The 27,554-nt window shown below is 46.0% G+C and overlaps 1 protein-coding gene across 2 annotated transcripts in view; it reads right to left on the reverse strand.

Moving 5' to 3' along the window:
* VWC2 (von Willebrand factor C domain containing 2) overlaps positions 1-27,178 on the reverse strand; it is a 150,014-nt gene extending 122,836 nt beyond the window's left edge. The window contains exons 1-2 of one of the 2 annotated variants that reach the window (XM_025380230.1): positions 26,726-27,178; positions 24,707-25,505 (exon numbers count right to left, since the gene is read on the reverse strand). In XM_025380230.1, the coding sequence (XP_025236015.1) occupies positions 24,707-25,402 (696 nt within the window). In that variant the 5' untranslated portion in view covers positions 25,403-25,505; positions 26,726-27,178. Of the gene's footprint in view, positions 1-24,706; positions 25,506-26,725 lie in introns of those variants that run through there. The other variant, XR_003118652.1, reaches the window with a different exon arrangement.
* Positions 27,179-27,554: the final 376 nt, after the last annotated feature.

The raw sequence follows: 27,554 nt of genomic DNA on the forward strand, positions 1-27,554 counted from the left end.
GAAGCAAAAGCTCAATCTGAGTTTGACCATGTCTCTTTCTGAGGCACTAGACCACAGTCAACCTGCCTGGGAGTGAGGGCTAAGTGTGTGTGTATGTGTACTTGGCCAAAAAAAATTTTAAAAGAAAGGAAACTTTGAAAAACTTTAGAGTAGCCTGAGACAAAACGCTGACCTGGTTTGCAATGTAGCCTTAGAAGTTAAAATCAATCTTGAAGTAATATAAAGGCCTGTTTTTGAGATGAGTTATTTTTGTTATTGTTGCTGTTGGCACAATTAGGTTTTTCTTTTTTTTTTTTCTACGATAACCAGTGTTGTTCTTTGCTGTTCCTGTCATCGCTGTGGGTCTCATTTCCTTCTATCTCCTACCAATTGCCCCATTCAGTATGTAGCATTTTTGTCTCAAGGGGGATATATACATAGCAAGCAGAATGAGAACAGGATTCTGAGTTTTAAAAGCTAAGACCTTCAGTTGCAAGAGACATGGTTTATTGCATGTCAGAACCCTTTGGCCAGAAGGACTCAGAGCATAAGCCCTCAAGCCCAGGTGGTGTGGATTATGTGATGGAGAGCCAGAACACCCTACCCCAGAGGAGGGGAGCACCATCCCCTGTAGAGATCAGGATAGTCAGCAAGGAGCAAGAGGGTCAGATAGTGAGGTCTGTCCTCACGAAGCAGCACAACGTGGCATCCACTCCTCACCTAGGCATACACCAGGGAGGGAGTAAAAAGCATCATTTCCATTTGGGAATTTAAAAGAAGGCCAGGGCATGCCCTATGTCATATCCCCAGGGAGGGCCCTGGAATACAGCAGGACCAAAGATAAATGTCCAACTGCAACGTCAAAAAGGCTCCAGGTCCTTAGGCAGCAGGCCCTGAATCAGCCTCGTCCAGCAGCTTTCTGCATGAAGGCGCACACCTTGGCAAATGGGGCAGAGATCACTGGCCTGGAAACAAAATACTTCTTACTGCCACTGGAGCTGAAATTTCACTGAATCCGTGCCACAGAATACTGCCCAAAGGCATGCACACAGGCCGGCATGCTATTTTCTCAAAGGTTTTGTAGCTTTGTAAAACATTTGATTGTCAGTTATATTGTCATTAAATATTTAGAAATCCTGATTCAACTTCAGTCATGTGCCCCATAACTGGGTCAAAAAAGGACTACATATATGACGTGGTCCCATAGATTACAATGCCACATTTTTACGTATCTTTTCTATGTTTAGATACAAAAATACCGTGTGTTATAACTGCCTACAGTTTTCAGGACAGTAACATGCTGTGCAGGTTTGCAGCTTGGGAGCAATAGGCTATACCATATAACCTAGCTGTGTACTATACTATATAACCTAGGTGTGTAATAAATAGGCTATACCATCTAGGTTTGTGTAAGCCCACTTTATGGTGTTCACATAATGATAAAATCACCTAAGGATGCATTTCTTAGAATGCTTCCCTGTCATTTAGTGATGCATGATTGTGTCTGGAGATTTGTTTACTTCTAAAAAATGAGAGTTGATGCTTAGAATTAGGATCGCCAATCAGGCCTCACCTCCTAGCGCCTACATCTGCCTTCACCAGCACCCATGCTGGGCTCCTATGCACTTCCATCCCGGTTTGGGCCTGTCTCAATTCCCAGAGGAAGTGAGGCTGGTGACAGCAAGTGGCAAAGCTGTGTCAGTCCCTCAAATGCCAGCCAGGTGCCCTGCTAGTCCTGCCTGGGCAAAAGCCCTCAAGCTAGTCACAGGTCCTGGATACTTAGAAGTCAGAGTTTCTCATCTGATAAGCAGGTTCCAGAACCCCTACCCAGGATCCAGGTCACATAAAAGAACCCTGCTTTCTCCTGGTTTATGTTCCTATCTCCTGCAGGCAGGAGTCCTAGGCCTGAGGCAGCCACAATCCCAACCTATGAACCCACCTTCCAGTAAAACCTTCTTGCCTCACAGTCTCAGAACACCTGCTGGCCACTGGGCCACTTGCCAGTGTTGGGCCCTGATCACTGATCAGACTTCACCCAACACTGCGGGTGTGCCCAGACTCAACAGATGAAAATAATGCCCCATCCTTTTCAGCCATGCCAACCCCCTGAGCCCACCCCGCCAAGCTCCTCGCTTGGTGAAGCAGTGGCCTATGCCCCTTCAATGCTGTCCTGTCTCCTTGGCTCACATTTGATAAGCTCCTACCTGTCACGGATTCAGCTCAAACGTGATCTCCTCTGCGGAGCCATCTTTGATACCAACATGGATGAAACCGGGCACTTTCCCTCCATTGAGACATCACTTGAGATCAAACCTAGGCCTTGCATAGCCCTCAAGTAGGGAAGGGAATGTTGTTAAAATAGCAAAACAAAACAAACACAAAACCCAGTGCCCACGTGAACTCAGCAGCCAGCTGAGGAAGATGCAGCCTCACCACATCGGGGGGAAAAGCCACCACTGAACTCCACACCTCAAGTCCTCCAGGGACATCTGACAGAGACCCAGCTGGATTCAGGCCAGCTCTTCCCATGGCTCCAGTCCCTACACTGCCTAAGGACCCCTCCTTCCAACACAGGGTTCTGTTTGGTGCCCCAGGATGGCCACTGTACACTCATAAAAGCAGCTTCCTGCTCAGAGTCCTCCGGGACAATGTGCCAGTGCCTCCCACCTCCTGAGACACAGAGAGGCTGCCAAGGAGCAGATGGAAGCTGCAGCCGTGGCTCCAGCCATGGGTTCCAGCTTTGACATGAGGCTTTAATCCCCAGTCATCAGGGCCAATCTGGCATTCTGGGTTACAGTGGCCCTCTTTTAGGCTCATTTTACCAACCCATGGCTGGATCCCCACTGGCGTGGTCAGCAGGCCCAGGAAGCTGACCCAAATATCTAGGAGTGAGGTCAAAGATTTGCCTGTCCCTTGACCTGGTCAGACACCAAGCTGCTGCTCTGACTCTAAGCACCCACCAAGCTGACGGTTGCCCACCTGCCAACTCAAGCACCACGGACCTTTTGCCAGGCTGTGCTCTTTGTTCCACATGGAAACTAAAGGTAAGATGCCCAGCACATCACTTACGCTGCAACCAGCAGCTGGAACTTCCACGCACATTTTTTTCCAATCAGATGAAACAAACCTTTCTCCTCTTCTAAAGTTATCATTTCCCCAGAAGAAACTTAACTAGGGATAACTTAAGTTTAAAGCACTAGTACTTCTTATTAGCAAATCACCACCTACATTTTATATAGGATACCTTACAGCAGAAATATCATTCTTCACAATCTCCCAGTTATAATTCCAAGTTTTGCATGGATAGAATTTAGATGCATAGCCTGGAGAAACAGCTGGGCATTTGAGAAAAGAATTCATTCTCAAGCCCCCTACTGTGTGCCAGGAGTAATGGAAAAAACTTGTGGGATCCAAAGAACATGGTTTCTTGGAATTGGGAGTGAGAATGAAGACATTCTCGATGTGTTCATTTATTCATTCCCATCCTGAGGCCAGAGAGATGAATGCTACTTACACCATTTTTTCAGGAAGGTGAGAAAACAGATAATAGCAGGGGGTGGTAAGGAAAATTAGCAAAGGTGTGCACATTGTACCTGACCCCCACAAACAGGGTCTCTAAGCTGATGCACTAATCATTCTCACTCATCCACATTGCTTTCACAGTTACCACAGTGCCACTGTCTGTAAGACAGCAGTTAAACAGGATCTGAGAGATACACCCTCAAACCTGAAGCAAAACAATGAAGAATAGATACGTTTGGGAATATTTTTTCAACTATGACTAGCAGAGGCTAGTCATAACTACATGCATAGCAGAGGCTTTGTAAAGATATTAACTTGATGGCAAAGTAAAATTATTCATAATTAGTTAGACCTTTATAATGTTCAATAATTATAGACATGTCTATATCATATGTACATAGGCAGCAAGGACTGCAAAATAAATATTGAATCTATTTCTAAATAATTAAGTAGGAGTAGATAATAGAGTTTACACATGAAACAATTCTTAAATGAAAAATGAGGCCTATAAAACTGGATACTGCTTAAATCAAGTGACATACATAAACTAAAGCTCTATATAATGGTAAGTGGTACAGAGTTGGGATTAGCACTCCTATATGAGTAGCATTTAAGGAGCTTCATATTGCATTGCATATATTTTACGTTAGCAAACTGAAGTCCAATTAGGCATCTATCTGTAAGAAGCTTTGCCTTGTTTAATTTCATAACTGTGATTATAATCATTATAACCACGAGAAGGACCAGACTTTGAAATGTTACAGAAAGCAGCTTGATTTTAATGTTTCAAATGTCTTTCCACTATGGAAGGTAGGAAGTATTTTTCAGACACTACCTCCTACTCCATCCTGTCTGCAACAGCAGCAACCCTCACCATGTACTGGGATGCCTGCCTACCTGAGAATGCCAACATATTTTTCTCAAATCCAGCTTAAACACATCTCTCTGTGAGAAGTCAGAGATGCCTATGCTCACAATGTCACCTGAATAAGGACCACCATGACATGTCTAATCTGGAGCTTCTGATTGTGAGCTGCTGGAGTAGGTGCCAGGAAATCCCACTGCCGCAAAGTGCACTGGCTTTCGGTAGCTAGAGAGTAATTCCAGGCTGAATGCGCATGCCCACTCATGAGCAGACAAATGGGAGGCATGAAAACCCCAGAACAATTTTCCAAGTAATTGTAATGGTTTCATAGATGGAGTTAATTTAAATATAGAGAAGAAAGAGAAGTATTGAGCTAATAAACTTCAGCATAGAACTTTCTCAACTACTATTCAGCATAAAGTAAATTCTTCTTCCCATTTTGCTATTTCTTCCATTAGTAGAGATATTGCACTGATATTTTCTAACTCTCAGATTATTGGATTCTGCAATGATACAAAATAATACTAACATGAAACCAGTGAAACACTGAAATATTGTCTGCCCCCTTCCTTCCTATCTGCCTCTCCCAATCCTTCCCTTCCTTGAAATTCTTTAAATCTCTCGACCCCCTGGAGCCTGCCAGGCCTTTTGGACACAGATGATCTATCACTGAGGTTCCTAACCCCCATGTGTGCAGAAAGTGTGGCCACCTAGAGTAGGTGCAACTCAAGGGCCAGAGCCATCTCTCAGTCATATCTATGATGGCTACAGTAACTGGGCCAGTGCAAAATGTTGAACAAGCTCGAGAAATATTGACTGAGTCAAGAAAGAAATGGTTGGAAAGACACAAGATCTAACACCAACTTACACAACATATTATGAAAACAAAAACAGTGTCTACAACTTTGCTACAGGGACAATTGCTCAACACTTCACAAAGAGCTGCTCAAGGATTAGGCACCCAACTCTTAAGAATGGGGAGTAAAGTTAAACCTTTCTATTGAGACGGATCATGATTTGAATTACACATGTAATCCACAAAGGGAATAGAAGGCATAGATACTAAAGCAGTGACTTTGAAGAAGGGGCCGATAGTGTGTGAGGGCTGTGTGGAAAGTGAGTAAATGCAAAATCTGAGATCAGAAAGCGAACTTCAAGGTCCTGATTCCAGTTCTGAACCTAGGGCACATACAGCTGCACACCACACTCCACCTATTCCAGACGTCTAACTCTCTGCACTACTCCCTCTGTTGATGTCTTCTTTAAACAGCTAAAAATGTACAATGAATAATTGATAATTCATACACAATTGACAAAAATTTTCAAATTCAAATATGAAAGATACACATCCATCTTGCTGATTAGAGATTATATACACATGGGACCTGGGGCAATAATACTAAGAAGAGGCCCCACAAATCGCATCAACGACCCGGCCATCCTACTCTTGATCAATTGCATAGGCTTACTACATTATCTCTTCTTGTGTTCTCAAGGAGAGATATAAATAAATACACAAGTCACTCACCTCAAATGCTCAGTCTGGTTAGGGAGATGAGGTATAAATATATGGAAGAGAAACTAACAAAATGGCTGAAAATGTTGGGTACTAACTGAGCTATGTGCATACTGAGAGTTTTAAAGACAGTGCTGTCACTTCTGGTTGGGATTTTCACACAGAGAACTTGGAATATGGTAAGTCAGGTGGGAAGGATTGGGACAGGTAGAAAAGAGAAGAGGACCACATAGACAAGACGATGAGGATGGAGATGTGTCCAAAGGATGCTGCACATTCTAGACTGGCTGAACTGAACTACAATGAAGAAGTGCAACAGTGGATCAGATTGGGCAGGTGGAGAGGGAAGGCATTAGGAATATAGCCTATATACCTTGGGGAATATGGAATGAGGTGATGAATATCCTGTGCTCTGGGTCCTTGTACCATAAGAGAAGACCAACTTGGATCTACAATAACCAACAATAACCTCTTCAAACTACATGCAATATTTCTTTCTCAAGCTTCTGGGTCCAGCACCAATACATACCTGCCTGCTGAGCTCACACCCTGTTTATTACAAGGGCCAAAGACAGTGCAGCTAACAGGCATGGATGCAAATTCCAATGTATTTATTGGTGTAAGCTTGGGCAAGCACTTAACATTGCTGTGTCTCAGTGTCCTCAATTGTGAATGCTCTATTAAGTGGCAAAAGAAGAAAATCTGAATGGTCAATTAATGTATAAAAGAACATTCCATCTCATTAAAAATCAGAAAAAATGCAAACCAAATGATAGTATTTCATGCACATTCGAGTTGCATGAAAAGAAAGTCTGATAACATCAGGTCTTGGCCAAGAGAAGGGGAACCAAAGTTCTTACATTTGCTAGCATGCAAATGGGCAAAAGGGCTTTGGTTTGGGATATATAAGAGGTTAGAATGAGAGGGTCGGGAGTGAGAGAAATTCTTGCTTCTTTTCCAATCTTCAGTTATGTCTCTCTGGGAGGAGGCATTCAAAGAAACTCTACAGCCACTCTGCTCAGCCCCTCTGATTAGCTCTCTGGTGTTGGCTAGTTCACAGGATGAGCGCATTTGTGCCCTCCTTTCAGAAACCTTGCTCAGGTTTCTGAGTTGCTCAGACTGCTGAGGTTCAGAAATACCCCTGGTCTACCCTGGTCCATCTAGCTGCACTTCCCAGTCCAGGATGCTGATCTTGGTCTCTGTGTCCCTTCTAAGTTGGTTGTTAACTAAAATGCATGCCATTTATGTGCTATCTATCAAAGACCTAAAGCCCTAACAGTTTGCAATAGAAAAAAGTTAGAAACAATCGACCATTAAGAGAGTGGCTAAACACATTGTGGTGTTAATCAGATGGAATAATAGACAGCAGTTATAAATTAATGAACAAATATGCCTGTGACAATACAGATAAATCTCAAAAACATAAATAGGAAAAAAAGGTTGCAAAAGAATATATGTGGTATGATGTTGCTTCTATCAATGTCAGTCTTTGAAAACACATGTACAAACAGGTGTTGCTTACAGATACAGGCTCATGAATAAAATAAGAAAATCAGTACAGGAATGTATATAGCAACTTCACTGCACCAGCTACTTCTGCAGGGAAAGGAAGGGGGGCAGGATGGGATGAATGAGAGGGCAGTTTTGTTTCTATCTGTACACTTCAATTTCATTAAAAAAAGGAGGGTTAGAAACAAATGTGACAAAAAAGTGGCATCCAGTGATGCCTGGACAGAGTCTGCATATTATTTAGGCACATTTGATACATTCTAAACATACATTTTTAAAAATCTCAGATATGAATCTGTTCCACATCAAAGGTCATTTATGAAGTACCTAAAAAATGCCAGGAAATATTCCAAATCCCACCGATCACCTCTAACCAGCGGCCATCTGATGGAGGATTTTAGTGGCGCTTTACCGGGCTGCAGCTCTTCCATAAGAAAGCAAAGACAGAGAGTGGAATCATTAGCACAATTTAAAGTTCTGTCAGGGCCTCTGGGAGCAGCTGCCAGGAATCTTAATTGTAAAGGAATAAGCACGAGGGTTCTCCCAGATCTAGAGACCCAGGTAGGCCACGAGACGTGGGAAACTCGGTCCTGGACCTCACTCCTCAGCCTGCCCTGTAGCCTCAGACGAGCCCCTGGCCCAACATCGTAGTACCAAGATGAGACATACAGGAGGAATCCCATGTTCCCTTCTCCCACTGAAACCCCATGAGGCTTCCCCAGGGAGGAGGTTGTGCAGTGGCTCCAACATCTGGCCTCCTCCAGCCAAGCCCGAGGAAAAATACAAAGCTGGACGCAGTGCAGATGGGGAGACCTCTGGCCGCCAGGACAGGAGGCTTCCAGAGCAAGGGTAGGAAGGGTGGCCAAGGAAACAGGAGGAATGACAGCATACATGGCAACAGTACAGCGATCCTCAGGAAGAGAAGCAGCTCTAGAACTGGACTGCGCCATCTCCAGCCAGTCCCTTTTCCTTCCTGAGTTTCCATGTCCTCATGTTAAAAAGGGGAAGGAGGAAGTTACCTGTTGAACCTACTGGGGTACCAATCCTCACAGTCACTGCCTGGCCACAGGACTGCAAAATCAAAGGTGTCTAGTGCAGTGTAAATGTGCACAGCGGGAGAGGACAATCAAGCCCAATTCTGCCCGATTAACTGTGGGACCTGCAGCAAGTTATCTGAAACTTGTGCCTCAGTCTTTTTATCTGTAAAATGAGGACAGTTAAATTACTGTTGGCAAAGTGCTCAGAGCGGTGAGTGGCTCGTGATGGGCACTCCACAAGGATGAATTTCAGTCATCCGCTGGTATCCACTGGAGACTGATTCCGGGAAACTACTCGGATACTAAAATTCAAGGATGCTCAGGTCCCTTCCAGGTGGCTCTGCATATGTGGCATCTGTGGATGTGGAGGGCCAAATGTGCTAGTAGTCATGGCAGAGAGAAGAACAGTGTTTTGAAGTGACACCTGTATATTTCTTTCTCACCAGTGTTTCCCTTTGGCCCTTCCACCATTGCATCTACACAAAGAGGCTAAGCCTTGGTTTTCTAGAGAGCAGACACAAGTAAGCAGAATAAGTAACTACACAACTGCTGTGCTTTTAAGAATGATGAGGGCTAGGCTTTCCAGGAAGACACTGGTCGTTATCAGTACTTCTTGAGCTCGAGTTTTACAGACCGAGTGCCAAAGTCCAGAGGTTCAATCATAGAGTGGGAAGAATGAAAGAACATATAACAAAGGAAGGCGAAGCATCTTCTGATCTGAAAAGAAGGACCCGAGGGAGGAGGATGGAATGAGGGCAAAGCCAAAAGGTCAGATGCCACCACCCTGGCTTGAATCAGCCTGCAGCTGGTGGAGGGAGCACTCAGAAAAATGGCCCTAGGTTTGGGAGATAACTCCTGAAAAGCTGAGTAACTTCCCAGAAGTGATCAGATTCCTGACTGCCCAAAAGGCTGGGATACCCCAAAAGAGACAGAAACTTCAGTATCATAAGAACAACTGTTTTCAGACATCAGCAAATGTTGGGAGCCATGAAAGGAAAAGCAATGTTCTAAACTAAGAGGACCTCCCTGTCTCCACATACCACTTTCGTTGTATTCATTTTGGATGACCTCAGATTAAGAAGTTAGTGAAAGGCATGAACGACAAAGCAGTCTCTCCGTGTAGCCCAGGACAAGCAGCCTCCCAAAATCATTGTCACAGTTCTGTCACCAGATGGCGAAAGTGCCTTTTCTAGCTGCCCAATTTATGAAAACCTGTTTCCAGCTCACACCCTTCCGGCGCATGTACAGGCAAGTCACAAAGTCCCTTCCATTTATATAATGAAGTCTTACTAGCTTCTGATAACCCGGAACTGTGTGATTTCAGAGCTGGAGGAAAATGCTGAAAATGCTGAAGTGATTCCTTTCAACTTTGCTTTTTATGGAGTGAAAACACACCCACAGGTCTGGTGACTTTTAGAGGCAGGTCGCTGCCTGAACTCAAGTCTGGTCATACCACAGGGCCACTGATAGAAAATCTACATTAATAAGTACTCAGAATCCACAGGCATCCTGGAGTGGCTCTGCCTGCACCTGTCAACCCTCCTCACGACCTGTAAGAAACCTGGAAAATGAGGTCTTCCTTTCAGCAGTCACCTGGAACTAAACCTCTCCCCCATCCTTCTTCAGGTTTCTTCCCTGAAACTGTCTTATTAAACTAGCACAGGACATGGCCAAATTCTCCTTCCAAACTTGACAAGCAGAAGGGCCCTTGCCACCTGGGGACACTGGCCCTGCAGCCTGAGTCCCCTACCCCCTGAGGGCTGGCAGGTGCCCTGCCGTGTGATGTCCCTTCATCAATCCAGGCAGGCATAGAAAGGCTCCCCACCTAGCTTCCTTGCCCCTCTGTACTTTCTCCCTCAAAAAGAGAGCTAATTCTAATGTGAAGTGATGTTGATTCACAAACTACCTTCCAGCCTCCAACACAAGGATTATAGCAACAGAAACTAAGGACAGAGAGATGCTGCTGCCTGTGCCATTCAGAAAAGAATTTTCTTCTGTTCTCTTTTGTCTTTCCACTCTCTGTCAGAGAACAGATTTGCACACAAAGGGATTTAATTAAGAACTGTCCCCCAGAGGCTGTCAGTTTCGGAGTGTCAGTAAGAAGACAACTCCACGTACCGCACAATAGATTAAGAATACAGCAGCCTGACAATCTGAGGCAATACAGCTTTCTTCTCCAGCACCACAGACAACTTTTCCTTCTTTATGGTTTAAGCTTCAGGCAAGACCCCTGTCTACTAACATCTTTTAAATTCTCTCCTGAATAATGCCTTCATATTAATACAGATCAACAGCAACTTGCTAGGTCAATTATGAGGGGAAAAACCAGTGGCAGTGTTTATAGTACATATTTATGTGGTTGCAAACAGCAGAAGAGCTAGGAGGAGAATGAGGAAGACCTTCTTTGCTGATGGTTCAGACCTGATGGGCAGTCTGGAATCTGCCAGCCTGCCTACCAGATACACAGTCAGAGAGGATGCAGCCAAACCTGCTGGCCACCTGCACCCCGTGGCCGTAGGGTCACCCGGAGCACCAGGGCCAGTGCAGGGAGCGGCCTCTCACTTCCCAGCTGGGAAGCATGGGTGATGCTGAAATCTTTGTAGAATTATTTCGTAGATAATTTGCTCATTTATAGATTCCTAAATTAAGCCTATAAGAGAAGGAAAGTAATGTCAGCTGCATCTGACCACCTGCTTGGGGAGAGAAGAAGGTTCTCTGACAAATTTTGAAAGAGATTCTCTTCCTTAAAAACATTGGAAGATCAAAACCCTTTTGTTTTAGAATTAAAGAATTAAAGCTAAGTAATCCTTGGGAGAAAAAAAAAACAGAGAGCTTAATTTTCACTTAATACATAAATGACTAAAATAATGTTTTCCTAAGAATAGACTTTTAAAAGACGAGTGTGACATGGGGATTAGTTCTCTCAGGGATGACAAATTCAAATTACTTCAGGGACCACTCAAGTAAGAAGATGAGGCAGTGAACTAGGTGTGTAATAGGGAGTGGCGGGGACTGTGGCCAATGGGGGGAAATGTTAATGCAATGGAACTACTATGCCTACTTCATACACACACTGACACACACAGTCACATATACACACACACGCACCCACACACTCTCACACACTACACCCACATTCAGGTACACACTCACACATCCACACTCGCACACCCACACTCACACACACAGTCACATATACATTTACATGTACCCACACACTCTCACACACACCTACACCCATACTCATGGACACACACCCACACTCTCACTCACGCCCACACTCTCACATACATGCATATAGCCACATTCACACTCATACACACACCCACTCCCACGCCTACACTCTCATTCACACACTCACACATACACCCACACTCACACATATGCACCCACACACACACTAACACACATACACCCACACTCACACATACACCCACTCATTCTCATACACACATATGCAGTCTCATACACTCATTCACACCCACACCTACACTCTCTCATACACCCACTCACACACGCACTCACACATACGCCCACTCACACACGCACCCACACATGCTAACACACACACAGACACACTCTCATACATGCACCCACATCTCTCACACACACATGCTCACACACACGCACACACATGCACCCACACTCATATTCTCACCCACATATGCCCATACTCATGCAACCCACACACACATACACACACACTCCACACACACCCTCTCACACACCCACCCCTCACACACCCCCACACACATGCTCACACACATGCTCACACTCTCATATCCACATATCCACTCTCTCACACACACCCACACACACAGTCACACACTCTCACATACCCAGTCACACATACGCACCCTCTCTCACACACACACTCACCGCCCACACCAACACACACCCACACATCCACACACACCCCACACCCACACACCCTCTCTCATACCCACACATCCACACTCACACACACCCACACACCCACTCACACACCCACCACTCATGAGAGTGTGGGTGTGGGGGTGTGGGGGTGTCACACACCCCCAAACTCATACACACTCACTCTCTCACACTTACACACTCATACTGTCTCACACACACCCACACTCACACATATCCACACTGTCACACACCCACACTCACCCACTCTCTCTCACATACACACACATACAGAGGCCGGGAGAAAACAGAACTACCCTGCTCCCATTTGGCATTCTTTTATTTGAGACGGCGATGACAATGCCCACTATAAGCAGGAAGTGAAGATGACCAAAGGCACCCATCAGTCTGCCTTTGCCCAAAGCTGGCCTGGCTCCAGCAGTAGCACTCGCACCCGCAATTGTAAAGTGACCCAAATGGATGCCCGTCTGGACGCTGTCTGAAGTCATGGTTTGCTTGTCTTGTTAAAGTTCCTTCAGCATATCAGCTGCCAATTACCCAGAAAGTGCTGGGCCACAGCCCGAGCCAGGAGTGGACAGGCACTGTGGGCTCCCATTACTGGCTCTGAATCTCTTCTTGAAGCTAAGCCTATTCAAAGGTAGGCTGAAATTAGAACAGGACACCCACTGCGGATTCTCCATTTAATGAAGTCCCTTTCCATGGAGTTTTAAGCTCTGGTGGAGAAGGCACAGCAGTGCTCACTCACGCAGAAAGGGACTCTTTGCACTCAAGTCATACGGTGCAATGGTCCCTGAGATCTGACCATTAAATTATATCTGTCATCCCTTGCTGTTACGTAGAAGCAAGATGAGCTGATTTTCTTGGCTTCCTGGAGGGCACTGGGAGCCCAGACATGAACTCTGTTACCAGTGGGAGGTTACCCTGAGCTGGGAGGCTGACATTAGAGCACAGTGTACCCCTCAGCTGCCTGTCTCTCTCCTGATTCTCCTGCCCAGGCCACAGCAGCAGCCTTGTCAAAAGCCATATTCTTTTTCAACCTACCCACTCCTGACATTTGTGTGTGTGACGCAGCAAAAGCACAGTGAGTGGAGGCAAAGGCGCTCGGGGCAGTCCTGCCCCACATGAGAAAGGAAGGTGAGCATCTGGCCACCTGCTGGCTCCCTGCACATCCCAGGCTCCTCACAGGTGGGGCTTGTGTCCCTCCATGTCCCTAGAGTGTAGCTGTCAACAGTGCCACAGTGTTACCAGGCAGGGAGGTTTAGCTCCTGGCATATCAAGAGGAATTAATAAGAATAGTGACTCACTTGAAATTAATTCTATTATATTTCATTTATTTCAAGCTTTCTAAAACAAAAATGTTGAGCTCTCTTTTTTAAAAGCACACAGAATTTGAAAGTAAAATATAAATAAAAATTGTTTTTAAAGCTAGATACAAGGAAAGCAAAGATACATACAGAAGGGCCAATCTGTTTGATATGGTTGAAGGTACTATTTATTTCTGATTGGCCTATTGCCCCAAGGGCATAGAGAGCAGTAGGAAAGGAATCTGATTTCCAGGCATTCTGACCTTCATTACAGGAAGGGCAGGAAAAATTGCCCATGGCTGAGTAGAACTTGGTGGTGGGCAATTCTGACCAGCTGGGGGTGCCTTTGAAATGTTCACCTACTTGATGATTTGGCCTAAGGCTGAGCTGGCTCCCAGCACCTGTTTTCTAAGAATATTTAAACTAAAGAGCTTCTGCACAGTAAAAGAACCTATCCACAGAGTAAACAGACAGTCTACAGAATGGGAGAAAATATTTGCAAACTATGCATCCAACAAAGGTCCACCATCTATAAGGAATTTAAACAAATCAGCAAGCAAATAGCTAATAGCTCCATTAAAAAGTGGGCAAGAGAGACATGAACAGACACTTCTCAAAATTAGACAAACAAGCAGCCAACAAGCATATGATAACATGCTCAACATCACTGATCATCAGACAAACGCAAATCATAATCACAATGAGATACTATCTCACACCAGTTGGAATGGCCATTATTCAAAGGTCACAAAATAACGGATGCTTGTGAGGCTGCAGGGAAAAGGAAGCACTAATACACTGTTGGAGGGAATGTAAATTAGTTCAGCCACTGCAGAAAGTAGTTGGAGATTTCTCAAAGAACTTAAATCAGAGCAACCTCTTACCCAGCAATCCCATTCCTGGGTATATACCCAAAGGAAAATAAATCCTTCTACCAAAATGACACATACACTCCTATGTTCATTGCAGCACTGCTCACAATAGTAAAGACATGGAATCAACCTAGGTGCCCATCAACAGTGGACTGGATAAATAAAATGTGGTACATATATACCATGGAATACTACATAGTCTTAAAAAAGAATGGAATCACGTCCTCTGCAGCAACATGGATGCAGTTGGGGGCCACTACCCTAGGTGCATTAATGCAGGAACAGAAAACCAAATACCACATGCTTTCATTTATAAGTGGAAGCTAAACATTGGGCACTTATGTACTCAAAGATGGGAACAATAGACACTGGGGACTATAAGAGGGGCGAGGGAGGTGGGCAAGGGTTGAAAAACTAACTGTTGCATACTATGTTCAGTACCTGAGTGATGTGATCATTCTTATCCCAAACCTCAGCATCACACGATATACCCCGGTAACAAATACTTTGCAAAGGTCTCCTGAGGGAAGGCAGGCAATGTTGCCCACAGCTGAGCTCCACCGGTCTACACCTTAGTGAACAGTTAAGTTGTATCCACTCCTTCTTGATTCTGTGACTTTGCTTCCGGGATCATCTTCCTTCTTCCTAAATTTCATCCTTTAGACTCCTTTTTAAAAATTATTTTAGTAAATACTTTTTGGTGATACTCTCCATTGTATAAAGTCTCTTTCTTTAGGCTTATTCCTGAAGGACAATTTTGTTGGATACATCAATCAGATTAACACTTGTTTCTCTCTTATTTAAAAATATTCTCCTGTTGTGCTGTGTTTTCTGTTGACCAGATGTCTGCTGTCAGCCTATTCACCGTTATTCTGGAGGTAATGTCCTCTCCGTCTGGTTGCTCTGAACATCTTTATTTTGCCTTTGCTGTTTTGCAGTCTCTATAATATGGCTGGGTGTGAATATATTTTTATTTATCTTTCTTTAGATTCACTGGATTTCCTGAATGAGAAAATAGATGTCTTTCAACTAGAAAGTCTTGGAACTTCCATATCTTAATTTCTCCCATTCTCTACAATCTCTATCAGAATTCTAAGCAGATGTGTGGTAGATCTTTTCACTTTATCCTCCGTGTATCGAAACATCTCTTTCCTGTGTCCCATCTATATATGTTTCATACTACTTAACTTCTTCAGATGTGTGCTGGTTTGCTATCAAATATCTCAAAATAGACATCAAAATGAGTATATATCAAATATACTCATTTTACATCCCAATATCTGGGCCTGATTCAACTGCTTTTGCCTCAGCTGATTCTCGCTTACAATGCCCTTTCTCCTTGTGACTAGTTTTTATTTTGAGGTCACATTTCTTGGAACACTATTTGTGGGAATTTTTTGTAGCCTGGGTGAAGGGTGCATTCACCCCATGTGCATGTGTTTAGGTCAGATACCTGTCGATCCATTTAAAAACACATATTCCATTTGGACTTTGCACACCACACAGGGAAGCATAAATGGAGCTCCACATTCCTAAGAGGGTAAGCCTGCTACAGATGGCAATGACTCAGGGAAAACAAACATTTCTTTCTCTTCTGGACAGAGCCAAGGTCCACTGAGAGATGTTTGCTTACATTGTCCCACTGCAGTACAGGCTCTTGGGTCTCCTGGCTTTATAAGATAGATCCTGATCTGATTCTCTCTACTTGGGTACCTGCACTCATCACATGCCACAACCCAGCAATGATTGGCCATGAGGGCCAAGGGCCCAGGGCCCGAGATCAAGAGATGCTCCCAGACAGCCACCACTTCAAGGCAGACTTTGCTCTATGGATTCCAACTCCACCTCTAGAAATTAATTTCTCTTATTTTCTTGCCATGTCAGCTGTGCTTTTAAAAATGGACGTAGAATGTGAAATGACAGACAATGGAGACTCAGAAGGGTGTCAGGGATGGGGAGGGAGTAGATAACGACAGATTATGTAACGGATGCAGTATACATTATTCAGATGCAGTGTACATTACTTGGATGCAATGTACATTAGTCTGGTGATGACTTCACTAGACGCTCTTCCTTTACCACTATGCAGTGTATCCATGTAATAAAATTACACTGTACCCCATCAATTTATACAAGCAACATTTTGCTTTTAAAAATATGTGTTTTATATGGTATTCAGGATTTCAGGCATTTTGTTGAAAGTGAGTTTTCAGGCTGTCCTCCATATTCCCAGGAAAGGAAGGAGTAGTCTCATGTTTAAAGCATCATCACTTTTACTATACTTGGATACTTGGAAAAATGTGCAGAGCCACCTGGCATTTTAATTTCTTTTTCCCCTCCCTCCCTCCCTTCCTTCCTTCCTTCCCTCCCTCCCTCCTTTCTTTCTTTCTTTCTTTCTCTTTCTTTCTTTCTCTCATTATTGTTATTTTTTTTTTTTAGAGACAGGGTCTCACTCTGTTGCACACACTAATGCTAAACTCCTGGGCTCAAGTGATCCTCCCAGCTCGGCCTCCCAAACTGCCGGGAATATAGGCATGAGCCACTGTGCCCAGCCATGGAGTTTAAATTTTCAAGCTCTGTGCTTTTTCACAGGCCTAAGGCTTCTGAGAGAACTCATAGGGCCCTCGGCAGAGGCCTGACATCATCCTTTTCCACAGATTTGAAAGGCGGTCTATGTCCTGGCCGCACCCCAGTGCCCGACAGAAATAGAATGAGAAGTATGATCCAGCTGGCAGGATCTCAGCCTTGGAACAGACAGGCAGTAAGAAGGATTTCTAGCTATGTGGTCAGAAAAGTACCATGAAGGATGGTCACAGGGTAGGTAAGCCTGGGTGGGAAGCCATATCCTTCATGCAAACTCACAGTTGTTACATTTGATACAAACTCTTTTCTTTTCCCTAGAACATCTGGCCCAGGATTCCTCTGTCATTTAAAAACAAGTCATCAGCAACAATGGAGTCTATTAATAATAATAGAGTGACTTCCACTGTGTGTCCCCTTGAACCCCTGACCCAAGCTCTCACAGTGCCTCACACACCACAGTACTGCTGCCTGTCTCCTGGAGGGGGCCATGTGCTTCCCGTCACATCTCCAGGATGCAGCCCAGGGACTGGCACACATGGTGTCCTAAATATTTTCAAATAAATGTAAGAATAATGTTTCTGTTGGGACTTATCAGATTTAGAGATATCATCTGAGGAGGTAATGTTTTACGGAAAAACAGCTCCACGGAGCCAGTCCCTAATGGTCTACAAGAGTCCTTCTAGAGACCAAAATCTGGACCAGGGCGTGGCCACCTACCCCTGAGCGGCACACTCTGCAGAACTTGTCTAAATATTCACATCAACTTTGTTCAGAGCTTTACAGGTTCAAACTGCTTTCACATACATCTTATTTACTTCTTATAATGGGAGAGAAATGCAGAATACGATCTACTTTTTTATTTTTCTTTTCTGATTTTTAAGATGGGGTTTCATGCTATCATCCAGGCTGGCATGCAGTGACCCAATCATGACTCACTGCAACCTCAAATTCTTGGGCTCAAACTTTGCATCCTCCTGCCTCAGCCTCTCAAGTAGCTGGGTCTACAGGTGAGCACCAACATGCCTGGCCGTTCTTTTGTTTTGTTTTGTTTTCAATTTGTGGTAGAGATGGGGCCTCACTATGTTGTCCAGACTGGGCTTTAACTCCTGGACTCAAGTGATCTTCCAACCTCAGTCTCCCAAAGTGCTGGGATTACAGGCATGAGTCACCATACCAAGCCCCCTTTTTTTTTTTCTTTCTAACCACTAGAAAACAAGGCTCTGAAAGTTGTCCAGGGAAGCACTGGATAAAACAGAACCCGGTTCACACTGCTGTGTTCAGATGATAAGTACCCTGTCCTCAAAGTCCCAGAAGCTGATTCTCCACCAAAACTGAAGAGGAAAGGACTGGAGAGCATGGGACCTGCTTTCCTAAACCTCCTCACGATATCAACTGCCTGTATTATTCTGGAGGGGGCACTAATTTTCTAAGGTGAATTTTCACTGCCTATGAACAAAAGTCTTTTCAAAGTCGTGTATTTACAGAAACGTGGGTGAATCGCACATCTGCCGAGTAGGGGTGTGGTCAGCTGGAAAGCAAATGCCCTCCCACAGGAGCAGCCCTGCCCAGCTCTGACAGATGGCTGCCATCTGGGAATCATTTCATTTTTATAAGAATTAGGCAATCTGGGAATTTACATGAACCTCCCACTTGTCAAATACTGGCACTAATAAACAAATGTTTTATATGCCGTGAGCCAAACAGAATACCTCCTAGAACCAGATCTTCCTCTTGGGCCACCTGTTGCCCCCCATGGGTCTGATCATCCCTGGAGTCCCACCCACCTCTTGGGATCTAGTCTTCTTTTCGCTGCCCCCTGGACTCATTCCCCCTTGCTCTCAGGGAAATCCTGGGACTAAGTACTTTTAGTTCCATTACAACTCAAGACTTCATCCTTTGAAGGACACAGGCATTATTTTGTCCATCAGATGGCCAAGTCAAATATGACATAAATCCATGTAAATACATGTTTAACCAAGTGGATCAAGCATTTATTGGACATACACATGAGCAAGGTACTCTGGACTTGTATTATTTTTCCTTTTTCCAGGTACCTGAAATGTTCTCCACCACACACAAAATGCCACTTCATCACCATATGGTCATGAAGACACTATGCACGAGCTTCACAGTCCAACACGCTAGGATTCAAATCCTGTCTTTACCATTTACTAGCTCTATGATGTTGATCAAGCTATTTAACTTTTTTGGACCTTAGTTTTCTCTCCTTTAAAAATAAAGAAAATACCATCAACTGATTAGTCTGTTGTGTAAATTACTCCAGAAAAGCCAACACATAAAAAATATTGGTACTGGATAAATATTGATTCCCTTCTGCCCACTGCAAAAGGTTATGGTGTTAATTCCATCATACTTCACATCAGATATTGTATGAAGCAAGCAAATAAGCAGTTTTTAAAGCTGTGGTTCCCCCACCTCAGTTAGGAACACATCTAAAGAGTCTAGATATGGCATATGACTCCCTCTTTAAAAAAAAAAAAGTCACTGTTTAAATGACTTTAGACAGAAGGGTAGAAAATGAGAAGTCGAGAATTTACAAAATCTTACTCAGAACCAAAACAAACTCAGAGACAGCAACAGTACATGCATTAGCCTGACTTGCAGAAAAGAACACAGATTGACTCATTTTACTTAGTGAAGGTAGATAATAATAGCATTGTTTTCAGTTAAGTAACATCAGCCAAGAATATAAATACCATTAGACTGAAAAGCATGAATAACCGTGGCTTTCTCTTTGCTGGCATTTTCTCATAATTACAGTAGAGATCTATTTAGATGGAGGTTTTGATTCCAAATTTCACGTTTGAATTTTTTTAATTGATAAAAACCTAGAAATAAGATTTTGCAGTGGGGTTAACGGCAAGTCAGATACGGAAGCAGTCAGAGAGAATTTGGTTTAACTCAGCGGTCCCAAATCATTTCACCTCCAAGTACCCCTTCCTGTTATCTCTCTCTCAACAGTTCTCAAGCTTTGAAAGACAGTCTAGTAAGCTTCACTTATTAATAATTCATCTTCCCTTTTTCTTCAAAGACTTATACAATTGCCAATCAGAGCTCCTGATCAGCTATGATAACCAGTGTTGACACGCTTTGCTGATATCAATCCTACCAAAAGCAAAGAAATGTGAAGATTTAGTTATCCTGTATGGCCCTATTTCAGAGTCACAAAATTTCCATTAGGTTCTATAAAACATGAAATAAGCCTGCAAACTCCCCTTTCCACCATCACAGTCCTCCCAAGATTCACAGAGGGAATCACAGAGACCAAAATTCTCATGATGAAAACAACTTGTTTTGTTGATCAAAATAGAATGATTTTTTTTAAATTAACACATTTCAAATGTTATTTTACTTCTGAACAAATCACATGGTCATTGAGGCAAAATTTACAACTACTCAATATAGCCCCCCCTCCGCACCCTTAGTCACCTTTTAGTTTTCCGTGATACAAGGATCCATTCACATAAGTAATATAAGAACTCCTAAAGTGACTCTCAGAATGCAATAGACACAGAATCAGAATGGTCAAGATGAGCCCCTCAGTTAATATTCATTGGCATACACTTCATCACCACTCACTCTATGCCTTTGCCGTAAGCACTGTTTTCCCATCATGCGTGCTGATGCATCCTCACACACCCCACTGTTACTACCTCATTAGATCTGTTTTATGAAGTCAATTTTGGTCATTGACACTATGTTTTGGGCTGAACTGTGTGCTTCTACAATTCAAATTTTGAAGTCTTCATGCCAGTAGCTAAGAATATGACTGTTTGGAGACAGGTCTTTAAAGAGGTAATTAAGTTAAAATGAGGTCATTGGAGCAGGCCCCAATCCAATATGAGTGTGTCCTTATAAGAAGAGAAGTGGACACAGACAGATGTAGAGGGAACACCACGAAAAAACCCAGGGAGAAGATGGACATCTGCAAGCCAAGGAGAGAGGCCTCAGAAGAAACCAGCCCTGCCAACGCCTTGATCTTGGACTTCCAGATTACTTGCAAAACTGGAAGTCTGGAAATCTTGGATTTCCAGACAACAAATTTCTGTTTAAATTACCCAGTCTGTGTTCCTTTGCTCCAGCAGCCCTAGCAGACTAATATACTGTAGGAAGCACAAAACAGTTAAAAATATCATTCATTTACTAAAAAAACAATAATAATAAGCCAATAGACAAGCTTCCTTATTCAAAGTTGGATGCCTGCTGGTATAAGTTAAAGAAAAAAAAGACACTTGGTATCATTTGAGAGGCAGTGGAGAAAATTCTATTATTAACTATGTTTTTATTTGAATGTACAAATTAAATTACAACCATCCCTGGAGGAATGAACACATTACTCTCATTATTATTAGCAGCTTAATGGTATTTTGTGGAATCAGTGAGATCTTTCACAAGTATCTAACTGAGATCAAACAGGCTGTAAGGAGAGGAAGTTTTAATGGGGTAAAAGAGTACAGAGAGAAGGGAAAGAACAGGTTCAGAATATGCAGAAAACAGAGTAGAGTAGAGAAGGCAGCAAGAAAACATGCCCAACAAAAGAGAAGCCTATGAAGACAGGGAGAAACCACACTCCTGCCGGAGCCAAATACCCTGCACATCGCAAGCACAGGCAGGCTCTGGGGTTAATCTACTGCTCAAAGAGGGTCAAGCCTCCATCAATAACTAGTAATTTCCCCTCTCTCTGTCTCTCTCTCTCTCTGTCTCTCTCTCTCTCTCTCTGGAAGCAGAGAACAGACTGTTAAAGGATCTATGCATCTTGCAGGGACTGAGGCCCAAGGAATCTCACTTTCACTTCCTTCCTTGCTAAAGTAAACAGTGTTCCAGTCATGACCCTACTGTACCACAATCTCCATTTGAATCACATTGTCTTCAGAGAAGTGCAAAGCACTTCAGACAGAAATGCTTTCCTTTTTCGTTTTCCATGTACTTTGTGCTATGCAAACTACCGAGTACAATTTATCTCTCTCTGAAACCCAGAATACCCAGAGCAGGCATGTTAACAATTTCTGTGCCCTGATACCCAGCATCACGACAAATCTCTATTACTACAACCCACAAAACCCGTGGACTCACAACTAACCCTATACCATTCTACATTCATATTTTCAACATTCTTCAAAAAAAGCATTGCTTTCTCTTTTGTACACTGAAGGACAGAAAAATGGAGACAGTAAATGGCCTGCACAAGGCCACAATAAATTAGAAGAATGCCTAGAAATGTTCCTGATACTAACAAAAAGGAGCAAACATGATATAACACTATAAAATCTTTATGTAGTTGACATAAGAACAAGCATATAATTAAAAATGTGTAACAACTTTGCAACTTTCAAGCATGTGTGCATCCCAGCATCTAGTAATAACTGATGAAAGTTTAGAATGAAATGACATTTGAAGATGGAAGATGCGCTTAATACTCCAAAAATAGCTTTACTGGTATTTTAATTCTTTCTAAGATTGTAATCTTTCCAATTTCCCTTTTGTCAGTATCATCTCCCGTCCTCAAGAGTTTGAAAACACATTCTACCTATGGACTACCAAACAGGTAGCAAAGAGGAATTAAATAAGAGATCCCTCTCCTCCATTGACAAAAGCAGCTTCATGGCTGCTAGCATTTAGCATGTACAATTAAGACGGAAGTTTGAATTATTCCCTTTACCTGTGATCTCATGTAGGTAAGTGGACACTGAAGTATTTGGGCTTTCTAGATCAAAGTGCTATTAATTCCTCAGTTTACCTCTTACGACAATTCTAACAAATTACTATGGAACTATAAACACTGCAAACAACAAAAGGAATTAATTACAAACCACTGCTTATCTTTGACTTTAGAAGAGCCAATGATGTTATCAATTCAAAACTTAAGAGAATTGTTCTAGTGTTCTATGACCCTGCTCCAAGCCAAAATGGAAGGCCCCTCTTCTGGGGTCATCTGGCACCCACGAGTTCCTTTACCTGGACACATTTGCCTGTGCACTTTTGTATTGCACCCAAAACATCTGGAGAGATAACTACCAGACCCTCCCATAGGCAGGAAGCATTTTGAGGGCAGGGTTTCTGATTTAGTTAATTTTGTATGGCCTGGGCATGGATCGTATGAGTTGCTCCTCTCAGCTGTCTTTCTCCAAAGGGCTGAAGTCAAATGTTAGTACTTAAGCAATGTATGCCTGGAGCTATATTTTGCTACATGAGCCTAGGGATAGCTGGACCCTTATCTTACAGATAAGAGAAAAGAAACCCAGAGGGGATATGTCTTTTGTTCCAGTCCAGCAGCTGGTCAGTGGTAAAGCCAGAACGGATAACCATGTTTCCTGACTCTAAATTCCAGCACTCTTTCCATACTTTGTACACCATATATAGATATGTCCTTCCTGGCTTTGGACTTCTGTAACACTTGATAATTCATTGCCACAAGTCAGTAACTACATGGACTTCACATCCTGGGAATTAGCAGATCTCACAGGCTAATTCCAGGAGGGGTATTCCAGCAGAATTCCTCTCTACCTGCCTGCCCAGCTTTGCTTTAGTAGCTGCACGCTCCATGACGCCCTCTGCAGGTGGGAAAAGGACAGCTAAGGCCTGGCAAGTCAATGGGCCAAGTCCAGGCAGGCCATAGGTTGAGCCTACCTTGAGGTGTCTGGAATAACTGAACACCTGTGCAGGTCTCTCTCAGGCCCCCAGCCCACTTGCAGGGATTTTACCTGGAGCCTGTGCATGCAGGCTGTGCAGCACCTTCACCCAAACTAAAGCCGCAGTGGAGCTGGGCTTTAGGTTTTTAACCCTAAGCTATGGGAGTAGAACTGCTTAGTTTGACATATGAATCTGCTTCTTAATAGCTGCTCTGCCTTCAACATATTATTTAAATATTCTGTGTCTGTTTCCTCTTCTCCATAAAATGGAGACAATGGATAATAATCCACCTCCTAGAATGGTATGAGATTTAACTAATGTACATGTAAAACAGCGGGATCCTGACGCACAGTAGGCATTAGAGAGATGGCCGGTATTATTAACACTACTACTACGTATCTAAATCAAAACAATTTTTAACTATTAACTGCACTTGTTGGTTTCGCCATCCACTATGATTTGGCACCCCATGAGCAAATATTTTTTTCTTTTAATTTTTAGAACATTTGCATGATACACACATAATCTAGGGAAATGGCTTATTTATATGAATAGTCTCCCTTAATTAGCTATTAGTTGAAAAATATATCCCAAATAACATGGTAAATTACCCTGTGTTTGAAAGCAGGTTGAGCATTTCAGCGACAACATTCCCAAATTAGGAGCAGTAAATTAATGTTGAAAGTCCCTCTGATACCTGTTGGGACCCTTGCCTTCAGTGCCATGGGCTTCATCCTCATGAAGCCCTTTTAAAGTGAACACCGAAGGAATCCCTATGGATTGGCCACAGTGCTCTTGGAAGGATTACCTCTGCCCTGAAAAAGAGAGGTCATGTCAAAGGGTCTTGAGCACAGCGCTCTCCACCTCTGAGAACCAGAGAGCACCTCTTCTTCAAAGTGGGGGACCACAGAACCAAAGCTGTTCCACCCCTTCCTGGAAGGTGCAAAGTCGCCCGGCGGGCGTTCGCCTCTTACCACGAACTCCTCCAAAGTCTGATAGGTCTTGCCCCGGAACTCGCAATAGTTCTTCCTCTCCTTGCACTGCGGGCAGCACTGGCTCGTGTCGACGTGGATGCAGCGCGGGTGCAGCCTCGGGCACTCCGGCTGCGCGCACAGCGGACCCTCCTCGGTGCACAGGCACGGGCAGGCCGAGGGGCCCGGCGCGAACTTCTCCCCGATCGCGTACACGAAGCCGCTCTCGTCCACGCAGCCCTTGCCGCGATAGTCCGGGTACACGTACTCCTCTGGTGGCTCGGGCGTGGGTGCGAGTTCCGGGCCAATCGCGTCCTGGGCGGCTGCAGCCAGGGCTTCCCCCTGCGGGGTGTCCCCACGGGGCCGGACCTGCAGATCCCCGGCCTTGGCGCCCCCGCCCTGGGAGACCCAGGCCTGCTTCAGCTTGCTCCACGGCTCACGGCCGGCGAGCCCACGGCCGCTCTTGCTCTTCCAGTCTCGGCCGCTGCCGCCCTCGTCCCTCGCCGGGCGCCCGAGCTCGTTCACCCGCCCCGGGCCGTCCCGAGAGGCGTGCTCACGCTTCTCCTGGCCCGGCTGCTCTGGTGCCTGGGCCAGCTTCTCCAGCGGGATGCTCGGACTGCACAGAGCCACCATCAGGCAGCAGGTGACCAGGAGGGAACTGGAGAGCGCGCCAACTGCCATCGCAGTGGAGCTGGGCATCCCCTACCACGTCCCGGCGGGCGGGCGGGCGGGGAGCGCGGCCGAGGGGCGAGTCGCATTCACAGCCCGGGGGCGCGCCGCCGCCAGCCGGGAGCCGCCGTCCCTGCGGAGAGAACAGCAGCACAACTGAGCCCCGCGGCCCGCGCGCGCCCCGGCCCGCCGCGGCCCCCACCCGGGCTCCGGCATAGCTCTAGATTAACGAGCTGGGCGACGGGGGCGGGGGCAGCATGCCCAGCGTCGGTGCACGGCCGGGGTTCTTAGACATCACAAATTGTGGAGCGATATATTGGAAACGAAATCCAAGAACGACACCGGCCGGCGTGTTTCTGATGTAGTCGTGATTAGTGTTGGAGATGGCCAAGGGCGGCTTGCGGAGCCCAGGGAACGCAGTGAGCAGGGCCCGCGCCCCCCTGCAAAGCTCTGCTGGGAACCACGTAATTCGGGCACCCAGGGTGTCCCTCCCTAGGTCCTGGCCACGTTTCCCGAAGGTTATTAAATGGATAATTCAGCAGTGGAGTTAGAGACAGACGAAAGTACAGGAAGATAAGAGGGAAACTCTTCCTCATTTGCTTTAGGGGTTTGTGCTGGGAAAATTCGGGGAGGTTAAACAAAGCTTCTCCTAGGACTCCACGATTCATTTCTAACAACTTCTTAAAAGCCTCCCGTCTCAGGAGCAGATGTCCACTCCCTGCTCTCTAAGCCCCGCTGCATGAAAAGATGCCCTCGACCCCTTCCCAGAGGGCCGAGTCGGGGATTCCCGGGGCTTCAGTTCCTCCGCCGGCCCGCCCCTGGGAGCCTCGGGAGCCAGGTCGCCGGCCGCGGCGCTCAGTCTTGTAGGGTCCTGGCTGCGGAGCAGAAGCAACCGGGCAGCACCAAGGAGTGCAGTGCGGAAGGCTGGGGCTCCAGGGCGCAGAGTGGGGGCGAGACCCTCCTACTCGCCGGACCCTCGCCAGCCTTTCTGGATTCCAAAGTTTCTGCCGCCCAAAGGGGCTGGGAGAGCCCGATACGCCGCAGGACACCGGCAATCCAGCCTCTCTCTGCCTCACTTCCCGAACGCCCCCACTCTGCGCACTCCAGTGCGTCTGTCCCCTCCCCCTCAGCCCTCCTCCCTGAGGGCTCTGAACGTGCCCGGCCTTGCTCACCCCCTGCCCGGTCCCTTCCGACCTCAACACTGGGCGAAGCGCCCATATTCACAAACTTGGGCGGGGGAGGAGGGGTCCTCCGGAGCAGCTGAGCGGCGGAACACAGCGGGAGCGCGTCCGGCAGCGCGGGGACACCCAGCATGCACCCTCAGCCCTGAAGACCGGCGCCCAACCTACATACATGAGCGCAAGGCGTGGGCCGGACGCCGGGCTCGTGGCGGGCGCAGGGGTATCAGCGGCGGGCGCGGACCCGGGTTGCCAGCGCCCATCCTGGGCCAGTCGGGGACCCGCGCGGGGCGGACCGCGGAGAGCCCAGCCCCACCTGCGCGCTCCGCCCGGCGCGCGCACCGGGCTAGGGCGTCTCCGGGGACTCGCTCATCGTGCTGCCAGCTGCCGGTGGTCGCGGCCCCAACTCGCGTCAGTGCCCGCGTCGCCCTCAGCCGCTCATCCTCCAGCCTCGTCCCCACTTCTCCGAGACCAAGCGCGCCCCGGAGGCCACCCGGACGCCGCCTCACTCCTCTCCGCGGAGGGGTTCGGGGAGCTGTCCGGACCCGCCAGCCGGAATGGCTGGGCAGCCGCTGCGCGTCGGAGGTGAAAGAGAAGCCCGGAGCGCGGCAGGCGCGGTAGTGGCACCGGGGCCAGCATGGGAGCCTGCCACCCGCCTCCCCCTGCCGCAGCCGCCTCCGCCCGGCTCCCGCTCCGCTCCCTCCTCTGCTGCCCCGGCTCGGGAGGCGCCGCCTCGGCCCGCGCTGCCCCAGGGGAGGCCCTCCCGCGGCACCCGCTCCCTTTGCTGCGCCAGACCCACCTGTCAGTCGTCCGCGCGGCGGCGTCCGCACCTCCGCCGCCGGCCGCAGACCCTGCTAGGGTTGCCATTCTCCAGGCGTGTCACTCACTTTGCGCTGGACCTTTCATCTTGGCTTTTCTCTTTTCTTCAATTTCTTCCTTCCTAATTGGCCCCCTCTGGCTTTCCTCTTTGTGGACGGCTTGGTTCAGCTACCGTGTTCAGTTTA

Source organism: Theropithecus gelada, chromosome 3, assembly GCF_003255815.1.
Source record: "Theropithecus gelada isolate Dixy chromosome 3, Tgel_1.0, whole genome shotgun sequence".
Classification (NCBI taxonomy): domain Eukaryota; kingdom Metazoa; phylum Chordata; class Mammalia; order Primates; family Cercopithecidae; genus Theropithecus; species Theropithecus gelada.